Consider the following 16,454-nt stretch of genomic DNA (forward strand, 5'->3'; position numbering starts at 1 on the left):
CTCCAGCATCTGCAGTTCCTACTGTCTGCGAGTGAATTGGTTAACGATGATTTGCTGTTAACACAAAGATAATGGGAACTGCAGATGCTGGAGAATCCGAGATAATAAAACGTGAGGCTGGATGAACACAGCAGGCCCAGCAGCATCTCAGGAGCACAAAAGCTGACGTTTTGGGCCTAGACCCTTCATCAGTCTTTTTTCTGATGAAGGGTCTAGGCCCGAAACGTCAGCTTTTGTGCTCCTGAGATGCTGCTTGGCCTGCTGTGTTCATCCAGCCTCACACTTTGTTATCTTTACCCTTAACACATCTTGTTGACTTTTCTTAATTAACTCTGAAATATCTCCCTGAAGACTGGTGTCCCATCACCAGGTCCCCCTTTATTTACGCACAGAGCATCCTTGACCCTGGCCCAGCTCCGTCAGAGCAAAGAGAACCCCTGACCCTCCTGTTGATATCTGTCAGCCAGGGCTCCCTGATGGGACCAGGGTAACAGCCCCAATCAGGGCGGGAGACGGGGGAAGGATAAAGCTGTGGGACTCGGGGGAAGGATAAAGCTGTGGGACAGAGACGGGGGAAGGATAAAGCTGTGGGACAGAGACGGGGGAAGGATAACGTTGTGGGACAGAGACGGGGGAAGGATAACGTTGTGGGACAGAGACGGGGGAAGGATAAAGCTGTGGGACCGAGACGGGGGAAGGATAAAGCTGTGGGACCTGGTGGGGGACGGTGTAGAGAGTCGGCGGATCCTGATGTCTCTCTGATTAGTTCCAGAAGTTTCCGAACAATCCCTGTGCCCCTGGTGGGAGTCGGGGGAGACGTTTTTGTGGAAACTTCCGGCCGGAAGGCGGAACGGAGGTTCGGGGCACGGTGTTCCTCGTGGCGGAGCCGGCGTTAGGGGGACCGGAAGTGTCGGTCACGCGGCGATGGCGGAGCGGGTTCAGTGGCGGCTCGAGGAGAGACTCCCGGAGCTGGAGCAGCTGCAGAGAGTGGGTCTGCTCAGCGGCCCCGAGGGCAGGTGCGGGACCGGGGGGGGGGGACCGCGGGGGGTTCCGGGGTCCGGTGGGGGGGTGGGGGGCGGAGCGGCTCCGGGGGGCGGGGCGGGTGGTGTCGGAGTCGGTGTGGGGGGCGGGGGGGGGTTGCCGGGGTCCCGGGGGGGGGGCGGGGGGGGGGTTGCCGGGGTCCCGGGGGGGGGGGGGGGGGGGTTGCCGGGGTCCCGGGGGGGGGCCGGGGGGGGGTTGCCGGGGGCCCCGGGGTCCCGGGGGCGCGGGGGTCCCGGGGGGGTGGGGTCGGGGTCGCCGGGGTCCGGGTGAAAGTGCACGAGGTGAGGCGTCACGGACTGGGCTGAAGCTGCGGTGAGAGGGTGAAGCGGGTCCGGGGCTCACGGCCTCAGGAGGTGGATCCGTCACAGAATTCACCAAATAAAGTGTGTTTGTGTGAAGAGAATATCAAGGGGGTGGGGGGGTGCGATCGGCCTGCCTTACCCCACCAGGATGGTTCTCCCAGCAGCCACAAGGTTCTAATTTCTCTCAAAACCGAAACCAGAAACATTGTGACACGAGAATTCGACTGCGACTTCCTCACCCATCGCTTGTGCCACCGAGAAGGGCAAAGACGGCGGGGAGTGGTGGTGGAGGATTGCTTTCAGACTGCGGGCCTGTGAGCAGCGGCGTGCCGTATGGATTGGTGCTGGGCCCACATCTGTTTGTCCTTTTATGTAAACAATTTGGGTAATAATGCAGGAGGTATGGAGTTTTCTCACTCTGCCTGCCTGATGGTTTTTGCTGTTTGATTTTTGAAGAGCGTTGATGAAGAAGGTTACAGCTTTGGAGCACAAGGTGCAGAGACGGATGCTGAACAAGGAGAGTTTCATCAGCTATATCCAGGTGTGTGACTAACAGAGGAGTCAACCCACTCTGACCAGGCACACCCAGCTGGCCTCTGCCATTACACCGTCATAGTGATTTACCCACTGTTCTTCCCTCACCCCTAACTGCACCCCTCTATCCGTCGTTCACCCCTAACCGCACCCCCTTCACCTCAGTCACCCTCCTTCACCTCAATCCCTCACCCCTAGCGTTACCCCCATCCCTCCAACATGCCTAACGCCCCCAGACCCCCAACCCTCACCCTCCAGCTGAATAACTTCTGACTGATTTGCTGTTTTGTGTTTCAGTATGAAATTAACTTTTTGGAATTGATCAAGAGACGGCGAGTGGTGAGTGAGAAGCAAGTTTCTGTGAAAAGCTGAGTTCTCGTTTGAGTGTAACGTGTCACTTTCTAAACACATCACTATTTTCTCCTCACAGCGAGCTGGCTACTACTTCAAGAAAGAAGAAATTGAATACGCCATTGTTAACCGCATTCACGCCCTGTTCAGGCGAGCTCTCTCCAAGTGGAAGGTAAGGCTTGGAGCTTGTGGTGGGGTGGTGTTCTAGAGAGCTCCAGGGCTGAGGGCCAGGCAGGGCTGAGGTGGGCAGCTGTGCGGGGAGCAGGGGAGGGCTTCATGTGAGCAGGGGCTGGAGGAGGGCCACACCTCCTGGGGGGGTGGGGTGGGGGGGGCAGGGGGGGGGTCTGAAGAAGTGACAGTCCCTTGTCTGAAAGATTCTTCCTGCACATTGACTGTCGATGTTAACTTTCTGTTTTAAAGGCGGATGTCCAGTTGTGGCTCTCTCATATCGCATTTTGCAAAAAATGGGTAAGAATTTGCATATGTTCCTGACTGTGTGTATCTCTACTGATGTTAATGCTGCTCATTCTCACTGTCATTCAGTAACCCCTCTCTTCCCCTAGTACCCTGTGTTACTGACTGTATCTCTCCTGATGTTCATTGAGTTCTCATTGTTATGGCTGTTAATTCTTTCTTAGAATGCCAAGCTGAAGCTGAGCAAAGTGTTCTCTGCGATGTTGGCCATTCATCCAGACAAACCAGGTAAATAGCCAGTCGATGTGTTCCTGTCACTTGTTGGTGGGAGGATCTGTGCCTGATGTGGTGCTTAGTACTTATTTGCCTGTTTCATTATTGTGGCTGGTTGGCTCGCCGAGATGGTTCGTTGTTCCACAGTTCAGTGAGCCAACCAACCACAACATCTACAAACCTACTCTTAAAAAACTTAGAGCTTTATTTATTTTATTTGCATTAATTTTCTCGCAGCTTTATGGATGATGGCGGCAAAGTGGGAAATGGAGGATCAGTTATCATCAGAAAGTGCCAGACATTTATTCCTGCGAGCTTTGCGTTTCCACCCAGAATCTCAGAAGCTGTACCAGGAGGTAAGTGCCAGTTCGGCTGTGGGTTTCCTTCCTTGATGTTGAATCCAACTGAGAATGGGCTGGAAGCAAGAGAGCCAAGATTCCCCTGACTTGTGGACCCAGTTTGGTATAAAACATAGACCAGATTTCTGTACTTAACAAAAGTTGCTATTTTATTAAAGTAATTAGTTTCTAACTGCAGGTAGAGTCAGACAGTTGTCATATATTCCAAGATTAAAACCTTTTTAATTCTTTTTTAAATGCAGACACATTAGACAAGAAGATAAATCATGGACAGAGGGTAAAGTAGAAAGCAGTTCTGTACTGACTGTAACACGGTTAACCAGGTGGGGCTCAGAATGACTCCACTGACTGGAGCTGTTAATGTGGTCCAGTCAGGGACCCCTGGTTGATAGATTAAAAACAGGAATGTCAGAGACTCTGCTCTGAGAGCAGCCCCTGAGGACGCTGGATTAGTGTCCAGTACTACACACAAATAAAGAGTGACTTGGTGAGGGAATACTGACCCCTGTGGAATTTCTTCTAGTTCCTTACTCCTTGTTCACAGTGATAATCAAATCACTCATTTTCAAACCATGCAGCAATTTCTGTTTTCTAAAACAGTTGTTTCGCATTGCACAATTAATAAACATTAAAAATAAAAAGATGTGACCGTTACGATCTTGTGTTTGACAGTATTTCCGGATGGAGCTGATGCACGTGGAGAAGATGCGAAAGGAGAAGCAGCTGCTGGAAATGGCAGAGCTGAAGCTGGTAAAGAGCTAGAACCCTGAGAGTTGGCATGTGGCTGGGACAGGGAAAGTGGAGCTGGGTTATGGGCTGAAGGGCTTCAAGAGATAGATTAGATTCCCTACAGTGTGGAAACAGGCCCTTCGGCCCAACAAGTCCACACTTGGAGCATCCCACCCATAAGAGGTGCAGATTAGAAATGTATGTCAGGGCAGGGAAGGTGGTAGATGGGTGTATTGGTCTTAGGTGGATGGGCTGCTTGTGTTGGTTGAGATTGAGGGAGATATTGGAGTGCGTGGTGCTCGGGCTAATGTGAATGTGTGCAGTTGGCAGTATGTCCCTAGTCACTCAGACTGCTGCTGAACTAATTGTGCAACATCACAGGAACAGCCCTGTCACACATTTTGTGTCTCTAGACCGAAGCAGAGTATCCAGAGGAGATTGTCCGTGGCGATTTGGCTCGTATTGTTTATAAGAATGCCATTGAGAAGATTCCAGGTGAGTGAATGCTCCACACTTAGTGCACTGTCACTTGCGATCGGGAAGTGGGGATTTGTGTGCTCTTGCTTTCCCTCACGCACACTCACTCACCCCCTGTCCATGTCTCATGTTTGTCTCAGGAGATGCAGAGTTCCACCTGTCCTTTTGGACAATTGCAGTGATGTTTGATTTCACACAGGACCTTTGCAAAGAGATTGTGGAGGAGTGAGTATGGGGAAGAATCAGGGAGTGGGGTGGTGTCTGATGTTGCAAAAGTGGTGTAAGGTGTGTCTGATTGGCCAGTTCAGCAATGCGATGTGCTCAGCTGGTTCATTTTGTTTCTATAGCCTACAGACTCTGCACGCTGACCACCCAGTGTGCTGGGACTTTGTGGCCAGGCAGGAGTTAGATGCAGACTTGCCGGTAGCGGAGTGCTCCAAACAAACAAAAGCCTCTGAAGTTGCTCGTAGGGAGGAGCAGTGCTGGGCTGTCTATGAGAAAGCTGTCGCCTCTGTGCCTACAGGTCTGTATATATTCCACTGAGACTTGGATATGAGGGAGGAAGTGAGACGAGATAGGAAAATAAGATATAGGAGCAGAATTAATCTGTTCAGCCCATCATGTTTGCTCTGCAATTCAGTCATGCCAGATATGTTTCTCAAACTCATTCTTCGGTCTTCTCCTCGTGACCCTTCATCCCTTTACTAACTGGGAACTTATCTATCTCTGTCCTAAACACACACACTGACTTGGCCTCTACAGCCCTCTTTTTCACAATGAGTTCCACAGATTCACCATCGTAAAGCGTTGTCCCTTCACTCTGAGACAGTGCCTTAAATCCTCGTCTCTCCTGTTAATGTAAATATTTTGCCCATGTCCACTCTATCCAGGCCCCTCAATATTCTGTAAGTTTCAGTCAGATTCCCCTCATCCTTCCAAACTTTGAGTACAGACCCAGACCCTCAGCTCCCCCTCCTGTGACTGGCCCTTCTTTCCTTGGATCCTTCTTGTAAACTCCCCTCTGGACCCACTCCATGGCCAACACATCCTTCCTCAGATACAGAGCCCAAAACTGTTTCCGATGCCCTCTGACTAGGACCTTGTACAGCCTCGCCAGTGTATTCTAGACCACTTGATGCTAACATTGCATTCGCTTTCCTAATTGTCAACTGAACTTGTACGTTAACCTTTTAGAGAATCCTGAACTAGGATTCTCAAGTCCCTTTTGTATTTTACACTTCCAAAGCCTTTTTCCCACTTAGAAAATAGTCTACGCCTCTGTTCCTCTTACCAAAATGCATAACCTCACACTTTCCTACATTATATTCCATCTGACGCTTCTTTACCCACATTTCTAGCCTGTCTGTGCCCTTCTGCACCCCTCCCCACTTCCTCTACACTACCTGTCCCTCCACCTATCTTTGTTGCTAAGTTTGCAGGTGACACAATGCCCTCAGTTTCTTTGTGAATAGATGTCCCAATACTGACCCGTGTGGAACTCAACTAGTCGCTGGCTGCCATCCGGGGGGAAAAAAAACCCTCTTATCCCCCCACTCTACCTTCTGCCAGGCAGCCTATCCTCTATCCATGCCAGTGCCTTACTTCTAACACCGGGGGCTGTTATCATATTTAACTGCCTCCTGTGTGGCACCTTGTCAAAGGCCTTCTGGAAATCCAAATAGATCACATCCACTGGCTCTCCTTTGTCTAACTCGCTCATTACCTCTGCAGAGAATTACACCAGATTGGTGAGGCGGCTGGGAAAGAAGTGCATGGAGTAGCGTTGGTTTGAGTGGGGGCAGGGTGGGGTCAAGTGTGAAGTGAGTTCAACTGGATCTTGGCAGCAGCAGTTTCGGCAGATCGAGTCTCTATCTCTCCGATCCTGAGAGCAGGGAGCTCTAGAGTTTACAGAGAGGGCCAGTCTGCAGTTACTTCATCACTGTGTGCCTCTGGCCTTCCCAAGCTGCTGTTTCCTAATTGAGTTTTCTGATTACAGAAGCCATGTGGAAATGTTATATCAGTTTCTGCCTGGAAAGGTTTAAACGGAAAACCAACAATGAATTTCTTCGAAACAAGGTGCGTTTGAGAGACTGAAATCCCAGTGTCTCTGATTATTCTTGTATCCTGATCTCTGTGGCTGAGTAAAATCACTTACTGTCTCTAATATGTTTCAGAGACTGAACAAGGTGCTGAATGTCTTTGAAAAGGCCAGTGAATCCTCCCTTTTACCCCAGGCTTTCTATAAACAATGGGTAAGAGCCGCAAAGCCCTTGGCTGTAATAGCAGCCTCTTACAATGATCATATTAAACTTAGACAACTTGTTTCCACCTCTGAGAGTGGTCAGAATTGCAGATCATAAATCTAAAATAAGTTTACAATATACTCAATAGGGAATTCGGGAAAAACCACTTTCCTGGTGTGATAGAATGAAAGATAAAGGGAGAGGTGGATGAGAAACAGCCCAAGAATTGGACACTGGTTTTAGCAGCCTACAGGGAGCTGTGGAGTGGGGTCTGACAGCAGGAGTGTTTTCTCATTATGTTTACATGACAGATTGGGTAGAAGGGGCCTGAAATTTGCAGATGATACAAAACACCACAATGTAGCAAACATGGCAGAGGACAGTAGCAAACATTAGGAGAATGAGGTCAGGCTAGTGAAACGGGCAGGAAAATGGCAAATACAGTTTTAATTTGCAGATGTCAAGTGATGGGGAGGCAGTGGCCTAGTGGTGTTACCGTTGGACTGTTAATCCAGAAACCCAGGTAAGGTTCTGGGGACCCTAGTTTCAATTATACCTCGGCAAATAAGAGTCCTACAGTATGGAGACAGGCCCTTTGACCCAAACTGGTCCGTGCCAACCAAAATGCCTATCCACGCTAACCCCACTTCCCTGCTTTTGGCCCATATCCTTCTAAACCTTTCCTATCCTTGTATTCATCCAAATGCTCTTTAAATGTTGTTAATGTACCCACCTCACCCACTTCCCCTGGCAGCTCATTCCATATTCGTACCATCCTGTGTAAAAATAAATAAATAAATTACTCCACAGCTTCCCATGTGTTCTTTCCCCTCTTACCTTAAGCTGATGCCCTCTAGTCCTCGATTCAAACTCCTAATCAAACCCTGTCTTTCCAAATGCATGTGTATCTTATCCCTCAGAATCTTCTCAAGTAACTTACCTACCACAGATGTTAAGCTTCCTGGTCTATGGTTCCCAGGTTTACCTTCACAGCCCTTCTTGAGTAAGGACACCATGTTTGCTACCCTCCAGTCTTCTGGGACATCACCCATAGCTAACGATGATGCGAATATATCAGCCAGGGCCCCCACAATTTCTTCGCTAGCCTCTTGCAGGGTTCTTGGATATATCTGTTCAGGACTCGGGGCTTTGTCCACCTTCATACATACTAATACTTTCAACAGCTCCTCTGCTGTGATTTGGACTCTTCCTAAGATTTCGCCACTAACTTCTCCAAATTCCCATGTTCCTTCATGTCTCTTGAATTTGAATTCAATTTTTTAAAAAAATCTGGAATCAAGAGTCTAAAGATGATCATGAATCCATTGTCAGAAAAACCCATCTGGTTCACTAATGCTCTTTTAGGGAAGGAAACTGCCATCCTTACCAGGTCTGGCTTACATGTGACTTCAGACCCACAGTAATGTGGTTGACTCATAAACACCCTCTGGGCAATTGGGGATGGGCAATAAATGCTCACTGGCCAGTGACACCCTCACCCTGTGAATGAATAAAATCAAATGCACTTTGGGAGGAGAAACATCGACAGGCAGCGGAACCTCAGTGGGGTTTTTCCCAGACGGAGACATATTCCTAAATCCTTAAAGGTAGTGTGTGTTATGTTATTAAACTCTGCTTTCTGTCTCATTCCCCTGAATAGGGACATTGAAGACAGAAAAAGAGCCAAGCTAACCTGCTTCAACTGTAGGTTTCAGTCTGATCCTGGGCAGCCGATCACAGAAAAACTAAGAGTGTACAGAGAAATGTTTTCAGGATGATACCAGGGTTATACGCAGGTGCCATAAATGTGGGTGTTGCTCTCCGTTAAAGGAGAGCAGTCGCTGATGAAGTGAGCATAATAAACCATTTTCTCTCGGAACTGTGTCAGTTGTTGGGGGTCAAAGATGTATAATAATAGAAAAGAACAAGAGGGGAAAGATTCAGATTGAGGTTTCCCTGGTTTAGTGAGTTTCTGTATTTTCTCTGAACTGTGCAAGAATTTCTTGTTTCACTCTAATTGCTTGAACACTACGTTAATTGCTTGAACACTACATTAATTGCTTATAATTTGTTGTAGCTTCGATTGTTAGTGGACCATGGTGACGCTGAGAAAGCGCTCCGATTGGTCAAGTCTGAAAGTGCTAACTTTGCCGGTTCGGTGCAGATGTGGCAGAGCAGCTTGGAGGTTCTGATCGAGCTACAGAGTCCAGATGTCAGCCATATCTTTCAGGAGGCTTTCCAGAAGGTCCCTGCTAAGGTGAGGCCCACCCTGAGTATATGGTAACCACATAGCTGGAGTAGTGTGGACGAGAGTGCCATACCCAGTGGGAGTAAGGCCGTGTCCAGTCCTGTTTTCATCACCTTTTCCCTTTTTAAATAGGTCTGTGCCGGGGAAACTGGGAGAGTGAAAATTGCCAGCCTCTCAAAGGCAATTTTAAACAATAGACTGAGGGATCCACTGTCGAGGGTCGAAGGGCCTGTACTGCGCTGTAATGTTCTATGAGTCACCAAAAACACAGGAGCACAATTATTGTTCAGGAATTTCATTGAGCTTACTGACTTCAACTTCAGGCCATGGCAGAACATTCTGGAAAGTACGTTGAGACTGGAGGCAACATTCCCTGACAGCCTGTGTCTGAGCTGTTTCTTTAGAGTTTGGGCTCTGCCCATATCCGTATGTTGGGAAGAGTATTCACTGTTCTCCTCCCATTCAAACCGCTCACAGCCAGTGACCAGTGACCTAAGTAACAAAACCAAACCAGTGCTTTCTCCATTCTACTCCTGCTTCTGAATCTGCTGCAAAGCTCTAAATGGGCTTTCATTATGAAATGACAAAGTACATACTGATTTAAGGCCATTCAGTCCATGGATGTCTGCTGTCTGTGCTCCCCACACGTTCCCACTCTTAGTACTCCCCTCTGCTTCTTCATATCTCCATTTTTCAGGGCTGCTTTATTTGTGTTTGTCCTTTTTTTAAATACAATGCCACTGGTTTCTTGTCTTCTCTCTGCTCTGTCATTGTGCTTTGTCCTAATTGTAGTTTGTTTGCACCTTTCCCTGTTCTCTTCCAGCAGCTTCACTGGCGATGGTTTTAATCCTTGCCAGTCTGGCACAGCCTTTGCTCACTGTCTCCCTCCTCTCTTGCAGGACACTTTGCCTCTGTGGCTTCTCTGTTTAGATTGGAGTGAAAGTACGAGCAGTGTCGATGAGACTGAATCTGTCTATCAGGTAGGTTCCAGTCTGAGCAAATCTCTGTCGACTGGCTTGTATGAAGGCGAGAGTTTAACTACCTGTTGTCTGTTGACAGCGTGCACTGCAGACACCAATTGCAGCTGTCTCTGTCGCTGTGAAAGAGAGATATGTTGACTGGGCCCTTAAAGCCAAAGGCTACAAGAGAGCAAGGAAAGTCTTCAGTAGGTATGTAGGCATTCACCATGTTTCCTTTTAGAATGGAGTCACCTGAGGGTGAAGGCCAGGCTCCCCCTCAGCAGCTTGTACTACACATTAACAAATTAAACAGTTTAATTCCGATTCAAATGACAAGCAGAGACCCACTGTTCAGTGTTTGGGAATTGAAGAAATGATTTGTTGAGATAGAGCGTACACCATGAATGGTGCAGGCGTATCCGTTATAAGTGGGGAGCTGCAGATTTCCGCACCACCTTGTGTGAGAAAGTGCTTCCACCTCACACCCCAGAGTGAACAGGCTAATTATATCATAGTTTATTCACCAAGGGGCTCACTGACACTAAGGCACTATGAAATATCACTGTTCTACCAAGCAAATATGTACGCAGCAAGACCCTACAAATAACAGCGTGGTAATGATCAATTCATCTGTTCTTTATAAAACATAGAAAAGAAGAGCACCTGTAGGCCATTCAGCACTTTGAGTCTTCTCTGCCATTCAATATGATTGCGGCTGACCATCAAACTCTGAATCAGGACTGTACCTTGGCTGCCCACCTGGACTGTTTAGTGGAATGAACCCGGGATGTTGTGACTCAGGAGAGATTGCTCTCAGTGAACCGTGCTGGCACTGACACCTTAGAAAGTAGTTTCTCCCTTTCAACCATGTCTACTCTTTCCTCACCTTAAACCTCCATTTAGATCCTGCCCTTTAATTTTCTAAACTCTAGGGAATACAGGCTGCGTCTGTATACTTGTCATCTTGAATTAAACTGGTTAGTTACAGGATAATTTGCATGTCTCTCCCAAAAAGGCCCACGTAAGGAACAAGGGTTTCCAGGATGAAGGGTCTAGGCACGAAACGTCAGCTTTTGTGCTCCTGAGAAGCTGCTTGGCCTGCTGTGTTCATCCAGCTCCACACTTTGTTATCTGGGTTTCTAGGAGCCTGGATTTGAGTCAGGATCTTGGTTCAGGCCTGAGATGGCTCGGGGATGTGTGGCCTGTCATGGTTCCCATTCCCATTCCTGAAACAGTCCATGTTTTAAATGTAGTAAGAGCTGGACAATATCCAGGCTTGGACTGACAAGTGCCAAGTGATAGCCTGGCATTTGTGCAACACTATGACTGTCCCTAATAAGAGACGATCTAACCATCACTCCTTGACATTCAATGGTGTTACCATCACTGAAAACCCCTGCTATCAACTTCCGCGGGGTTACCATTGACCAGACACTCAACTGGACTCACCACATAAACACAGTGTCTATGATAACAAGTGAGAGTCTGTGAATCGTGAAAAGAGTAACTCACCTCCTGACTTCCCAAAGCCTGTCCTACCACCTACAAGACACAAGTCAGGAGTGTGATGGAATACTCCCCACTTGCCTGGATGGGTACAGCCCCAACAACACTCCAGAAGCTCGACACCATCCAAGACAAAGCAGCTGCTTCACTGTCCCCACACCCACAAACATCTCACTTCCTCCCCCACCGACACTCAGTAGCAGCAGTGTGTACTATCTACAAGATGCAGAAAGATGCTGGAGTCCATTATAAAAGATGAAATTACGAATCATTTGGATAGCAGTAACAGGATAGGTCAGAGTCAGCATAGATTGACAAAGGGGAAATCGTGCTTGTCTAATTTGGAGTTTTTTGAGGATGTATCTATGAAGATGGACAAGGGAGAGCCAGTGGATATAGTGTACCTGGACTTTCAGAAAGCCTTTGATAAAGTCCCACGTAGGAGATTAGTGAGCAAAATTAGGGCACATGGTACTGGGGACAAAATGCTGAGTTGGATTGAAAACTGGCTGTCTGACAGGAAGCAAAGAGTAGTGATAAACGGGTCCCTTTCGGAATGGCAGGCGGTGACCAGTGGGATACCATCAGGTTCGGTGCTGGGACCGCAGCTGTTTACGATATATATTAATGATATAGACGAAGGCATTAAAAGTAATATTAGCAAATTTGCTGATGACACAAAGCTGGGCGGCAGTGTGGAATGTGAGGAGGATGTTATGAGAACACAGGGTGACTTCCACAGGCTAGGTGAGTGGACGGATGCATGGCAGATGCAGTTTAATGTGGATAATTGTGCGGTTATCCACTTTGGCAAGAACAGGAAGGCAGATTACTATCTAAATGGAGTCAAGTTAGGTAAAGGGGAAGTACAACGAGATCTTGGTGTTCTTGTGCATCAGTCAATGAAAGCAAGCATGCAGGTACAGCAGGTAGTGAAGAAAGCTAATAGCATGCTGGCCTTCATCACAAGAGGAATTGAGTACAGGAGCAAAGAGGTCCTTCTGCAGCTGTACAGGGCCCTGGTGAGACCGCACCTGGAGTATTGTGTGCTGTTTTGGTCTCCAAATTTGAGGAAGGACATTCTTGCTATTGAGGGAGTGCAGCGTACGTTCACGAGGTCAATTCCTGGAATGGCAGGGCTATCATGTGGAAAGATTGGAGCGACTGGGCTTGTATACACTTGAGTTTAGGAGGATGAGAGGGGATCTGATTGAGACGTATAAGATTATTAAGTGATTGGACAATCTGGTGGCAGGAAGTATGTTTCCGCTGATGGGTGAGTCCAGAACCAGAGGATGCAGTTTAAAAATAAGAGGTAGGCCATTTAGAACAGAGTTGAGGAAAAACGTCTTCACCCAGAGAGTGGTGGATATATGAAATGCTCTGCCCCAGAAGGCAGTGGGGACCAAGTCTCTGGATAGTTTCAAGAAAGAGATGGATAGAGCTCTTAAAGATAGTGGAATCAAGGGTTATGGGGATAAGGCAGGAACAGGATACTGATTGTGGATGATCAGCCATGATCATAATGAATGGTGGTGCTGGCTCGAAGGGCTGAATGGCCTACTCCTGCACCTGTTGTCTACTGTCAAAGATCCTTAGACAGCACCTTCCAAAGACGGCCACTTCCATCCAGAAGGACAAGGGCAGCAGATACACGGGAACATCACCACCTGCACGCTCCTTCAGCATCGCTGGGTCAAAATCCTGGAATTCCCTCTCTAAGGGCATTGTGGGTCAACCCACAGCACATGGTCTGCAGGGGCTCAAGGAGGCAGCTCACTAGCACCTTCTCAAGGGGCAACTTGGGGCAGGCAGTTATTGCTGGCAACGCCCACATCTTGTGAACAAGTATTTTAAATAGACAGGAGAGGCAATAGCCTCGTGGTATTATAGCTGGACTGTTAATCCACATCCCCAGATAATGTTCTGAGGAACCAGGTTTGAATCCTGCCATGGCAGGTGGTGGAATTTGAATTCAATAAATATCTGGAATCAAGAATCTAATGAGGACCGTAAATACATTATCGATTGTTGTAAAAGCCCATCTGGCTCACTCATGCCCTTTAGGGAAGGAAGCTGCAATCCTTTATCTGGTCTGGCTTACATGTGACTCCAGTCCCACAGCAATGTGGCTGACTCTTAACTGCCCTCCAGGCAATTTAGGGATGGACAGTGAATGCTGGCCGAGCCACGAGTGAATAAAGGGGGTATTCTCCCTGAGTGCAAATTCGGAAAATGTTTTTCTAATGGGCTCTCAGATCAGGGAGTATTTTTAATGTTTAAGCATGGAATGGCTAAAGGAGGGGCTAGCCCCAATTTTAATGGGGACTTGGTTGGATTTGAGAAGGGAAAATGTTATGGGGAAATCACTGGGAAATGATTGGGAATGACCATAAATGCTGAACAAACTGGGCCAGCAGGCACAATGGTTGAGTTTTGAAGTTGCTATTTTAGTAGCTGGACAAACTGTTGTACATTCTGACAACTCGCTGAGAAGTTCTGGAAAAGAGCAGTCACTGTTTTCTCTTCTGTTTTGTTTCAGTCTTTGTGAAAATGGGCCCTTTTCTTTAGAGTTTTTCAAGAAAATGATTGCGATTGAGAAGCAGCAGGTGAGCTTGTGGGTCTGTGGGAGCTGGGGATGTGAAGGGCCGGTGGGAGTAAGTCCCAGTACCTCCAGGGACTGAGCGGTCAGTGTACAGCTCTGACACAGTTCCAAGCACTGCCTGAGCACAGCATGTACCGTTAGGGGTGGATTATGAGTGGTTTGTGTGAGGACTGAGTGACTGGAGAATCCAGGATGAATCGGTTGCTTGCCCATTTCTTGAGTGATATTTTGACTCTTTACTTCATTTGTGGTAATATTCAGCCATGATTTGTAACGTTGGTTTGTCTTTTCCCCATCAGGAATGCAGCAGAATGGAGCATTTGAGGGAATATTACGAGCGGGCACTGCGGGAGTTTGGATCTACAAATGCTGGTAGAAATCCATAAGATTATTCGTCAGAAACTAACGTTGCAGCATTGTTGACATCTGAGCAAAGAACAGACTTTCAGTATGCAGGACAGGGACAGCACGGGGTTAGGTGCAGAGTGAAGCTTCCTCTACACTGTCCCCATCAAACACACTCCATGACGGGGGATCGCGGGCAGCACGGGGTTAAACATTGAAATGAATTGCGGGTGCTCCAGAGATTGAGAATTGCTGAGAGTGGTTGCATTGTCCAATTGAAATCAAATCCTTTCTCGAGGCATGAGGCTTTGACCCGCGTGGCTTGGTAGGCCATTTCAAAGGTCAGTTAGAGTTGGTCACATTGCCGTGGGTCTGGAGTCACGTGTAGGCCAGACCAGGTGTGGGCGGCAGATTTCCCTCCCTGAAGGACATTCGTGAATCCGATGGGTTTATGCTCACCAGCTTTTTAAATTTCCTGCTGTTTTTGTGGAATTCAGATTTCATCACCTGCCGTGGGGTGATTCAAACCTGTGGTCCCTGAGTATTAATGCCTGTGGATTATTAATGTAGTGACATAGAGGTACACCATTGCTGCCTCTGTCAAGCTGATCCTTGTGGTGTTTATAGTGACTTATTTTTGGTGAGCCATTGACAGGGGTGGGGAGGGGGGCAGTAATTTTGGGTAAGAGAGATGTCAGCTCCTTCATTTCACAGTCTGACTGTTTGTTTGTTTCCTGTAGATTTGTGGCTGGAGTATATCAAGGAAGAGCGGGGACACCCCCAGGGTAAACCTGAGCTGACAGGTCAGATCCATTGGAGGGCTATGAAGACACTGGCTGGAACCGAGGTGGACCAGTTTGTGTCTCAGTATACCCTGCTACAGACTGGTCACTTGTAACATCCAACCAACATTCCATTTGGAATGAAACCTTCATCTTGTGAACATTCCCAGTCGTTTCTGGACTCTGTCACTGTGCTGGAGGATTTTCAGGTTGATCTTGTTTGGATTTCAGAATCTCCTTGAGTTTAGAGCTTGCTGCTGTGTCACAGCCAGACCCTGTGCCTGGGCAGCATTTAAGACATGGTCTGTCTGAACTTGCCCAGCAATGTGTTAGTGATGTACCTGAGCAATCTTAACCTGAGTGAAAATAAACCACAATCCTACAGGAAACTTCACATTGGAGCTGGAACATTTGAGCCTGATGAATAGGCATGAATTGGTCTCAACTTATTGCTGGGGTTGTGCTGCTGTGACAGAGCCTAGGCTCGTTACAGGGTCCACAAAGATCAAGGGAGCAGAGCTTGGGGGAAGAGGAGGGTCTCAGAGATATCAATGTTATGGCCTTGACTGCTTTCTGGGGCAGTGAATTTCACCTTGCTTCCTGTTGTCTCTGGATATAAAACAGGACAGCACAGGAACAGGCCCTTTAGCCCACCAAGACAGCACCAGTATGTGACCTCTTTCTAATCTAAACTCCGCTGCCCTCTGCATCGTCCATATCCCTTTATTCATGCACCTGTCACGATGCCTCGTAAATGCTGCTATTATATCCTCCTCTGGCAGCATTCTCCGGGCACTCATCACCCTCCTAACAAATCTGCCTCTTACATCTTTGAATTTACTCTCGTTTACCATAGACCCATGTCCCTGAGTTAACATTTCTACCCTGAGAAAAAGACTAACTATCCGTTCTGTCGATGCTTCTCGTAATTTTGTAAACTTCTGTCAGGGCGCCCCTCGTCCTTGGACTTTGGAAGTCAAAGCACAGGGAGCTTGTCGTCACAGCTAATACCTTCCATTCCAGGTAGCATCTTGGTGAACCATTGCTGTACCCTTTCCAAAGCCTGTATCACCACCTGGAAGCGTGGTGACCAGAATGTGTACAGTATTCCAAATGTGGCTTCATTAAAGTTTTGTACAGCTGCAATTTTTTTAATATGCCAACTTTTATACTCTGTGCCCTGAGCGATGAACGTAAGTATGCCATTACCCTGACACTTTTATCCCCTTTGTGGTCTTTTGTCACTTTCAGAAAACGGTGAACCTGTATGCCCAGATACCTTTTGT

General features: G+C 47.7%; 1 protein-coding gene across 1 annotated transcript; it reads left to right on the top strand.

The window, feature by feature from the left end:
- Positions 1 to 742: 742 nt before the first annotated feature.
- Positions 743 to 15,562, top strand: utp6 (UTP6 small subunit processome component). The gene is made up of 19 exons (XM_048555397.2): positions 743 to 1,016; positions 1,800 to 1,884; positions 2,175 to 2,216; positions 2,308 to 2,400; positions 2,649 to 2,696; positions 2,867 to 2,930; positions 3,153 to 3,271; positions 3,947 to 4,024; positions 4,417 to 4,498; positions 4,621 to 4,705; positions 4,828 to 5,003; positions 6,477 to 6,556; positions 6,655 to 6,732; positions 8,801 to 8,980; positions 9,871 to 9,951; positions 10,031 to 10,140; positions 13,979 to 14,045; positions 14,341 to 14,413; positions 15,127 to 15,562. The coding sequence occupies exons 1-19, from the start codon at positions 925 to 927 to the stop codon at positions 15,282 to 15,284; spliced, it is 1,791 nt and encodes a 596-aa protein (XP_048411354.1). The 5' UTR covers positions 743 to 924; the 3' UTR covers positions 15,285 to 15,562.
- The last annotated feature ends 892 nt before the right edge of the window (positions 15,563 to 16,454 follow it).

Source organism: Stegostoma tigrinum, chromosome 22, assembly GCF_030684315.1.
Source record: "Stegostoma tigrinum isolate sSteTig4 chromosome 22, sSteTig4.hap1, whole genome shotgun sequence".
NCBI lineage: Eukaryota > Metazoa > Chordata > Chondrichthyes > Orectolobiformes > Stegostomatidae > Stegostoma > Stegostoma tigrinum.

Excerpts from the sequence above, each read along its gene's own strand:
- utp6 (XM_048555397.2), top strand. The coding sequence starts at position 925 with ATGGCGGAGCGGGTTCAGTGGCGGCTCGAGGAGAGACTCCCGGAGCTG. Across the intron at positions 2,697-2,866 it reads TCGCATTTTGCAAAAAATGG|AATGCCAAGCTGAAGCTGAG; the intron begins GTAAGAATTTGC and ends ATTCTTTCTTAG. Across the intron at positions 14,414-15,126 it reads GTTTGGATCTACAAATGCTG|ATTTGTGGCTGGAGTATATC; the intron begins GTAGAAATCCAT and ends TGTTTCCTGTAG.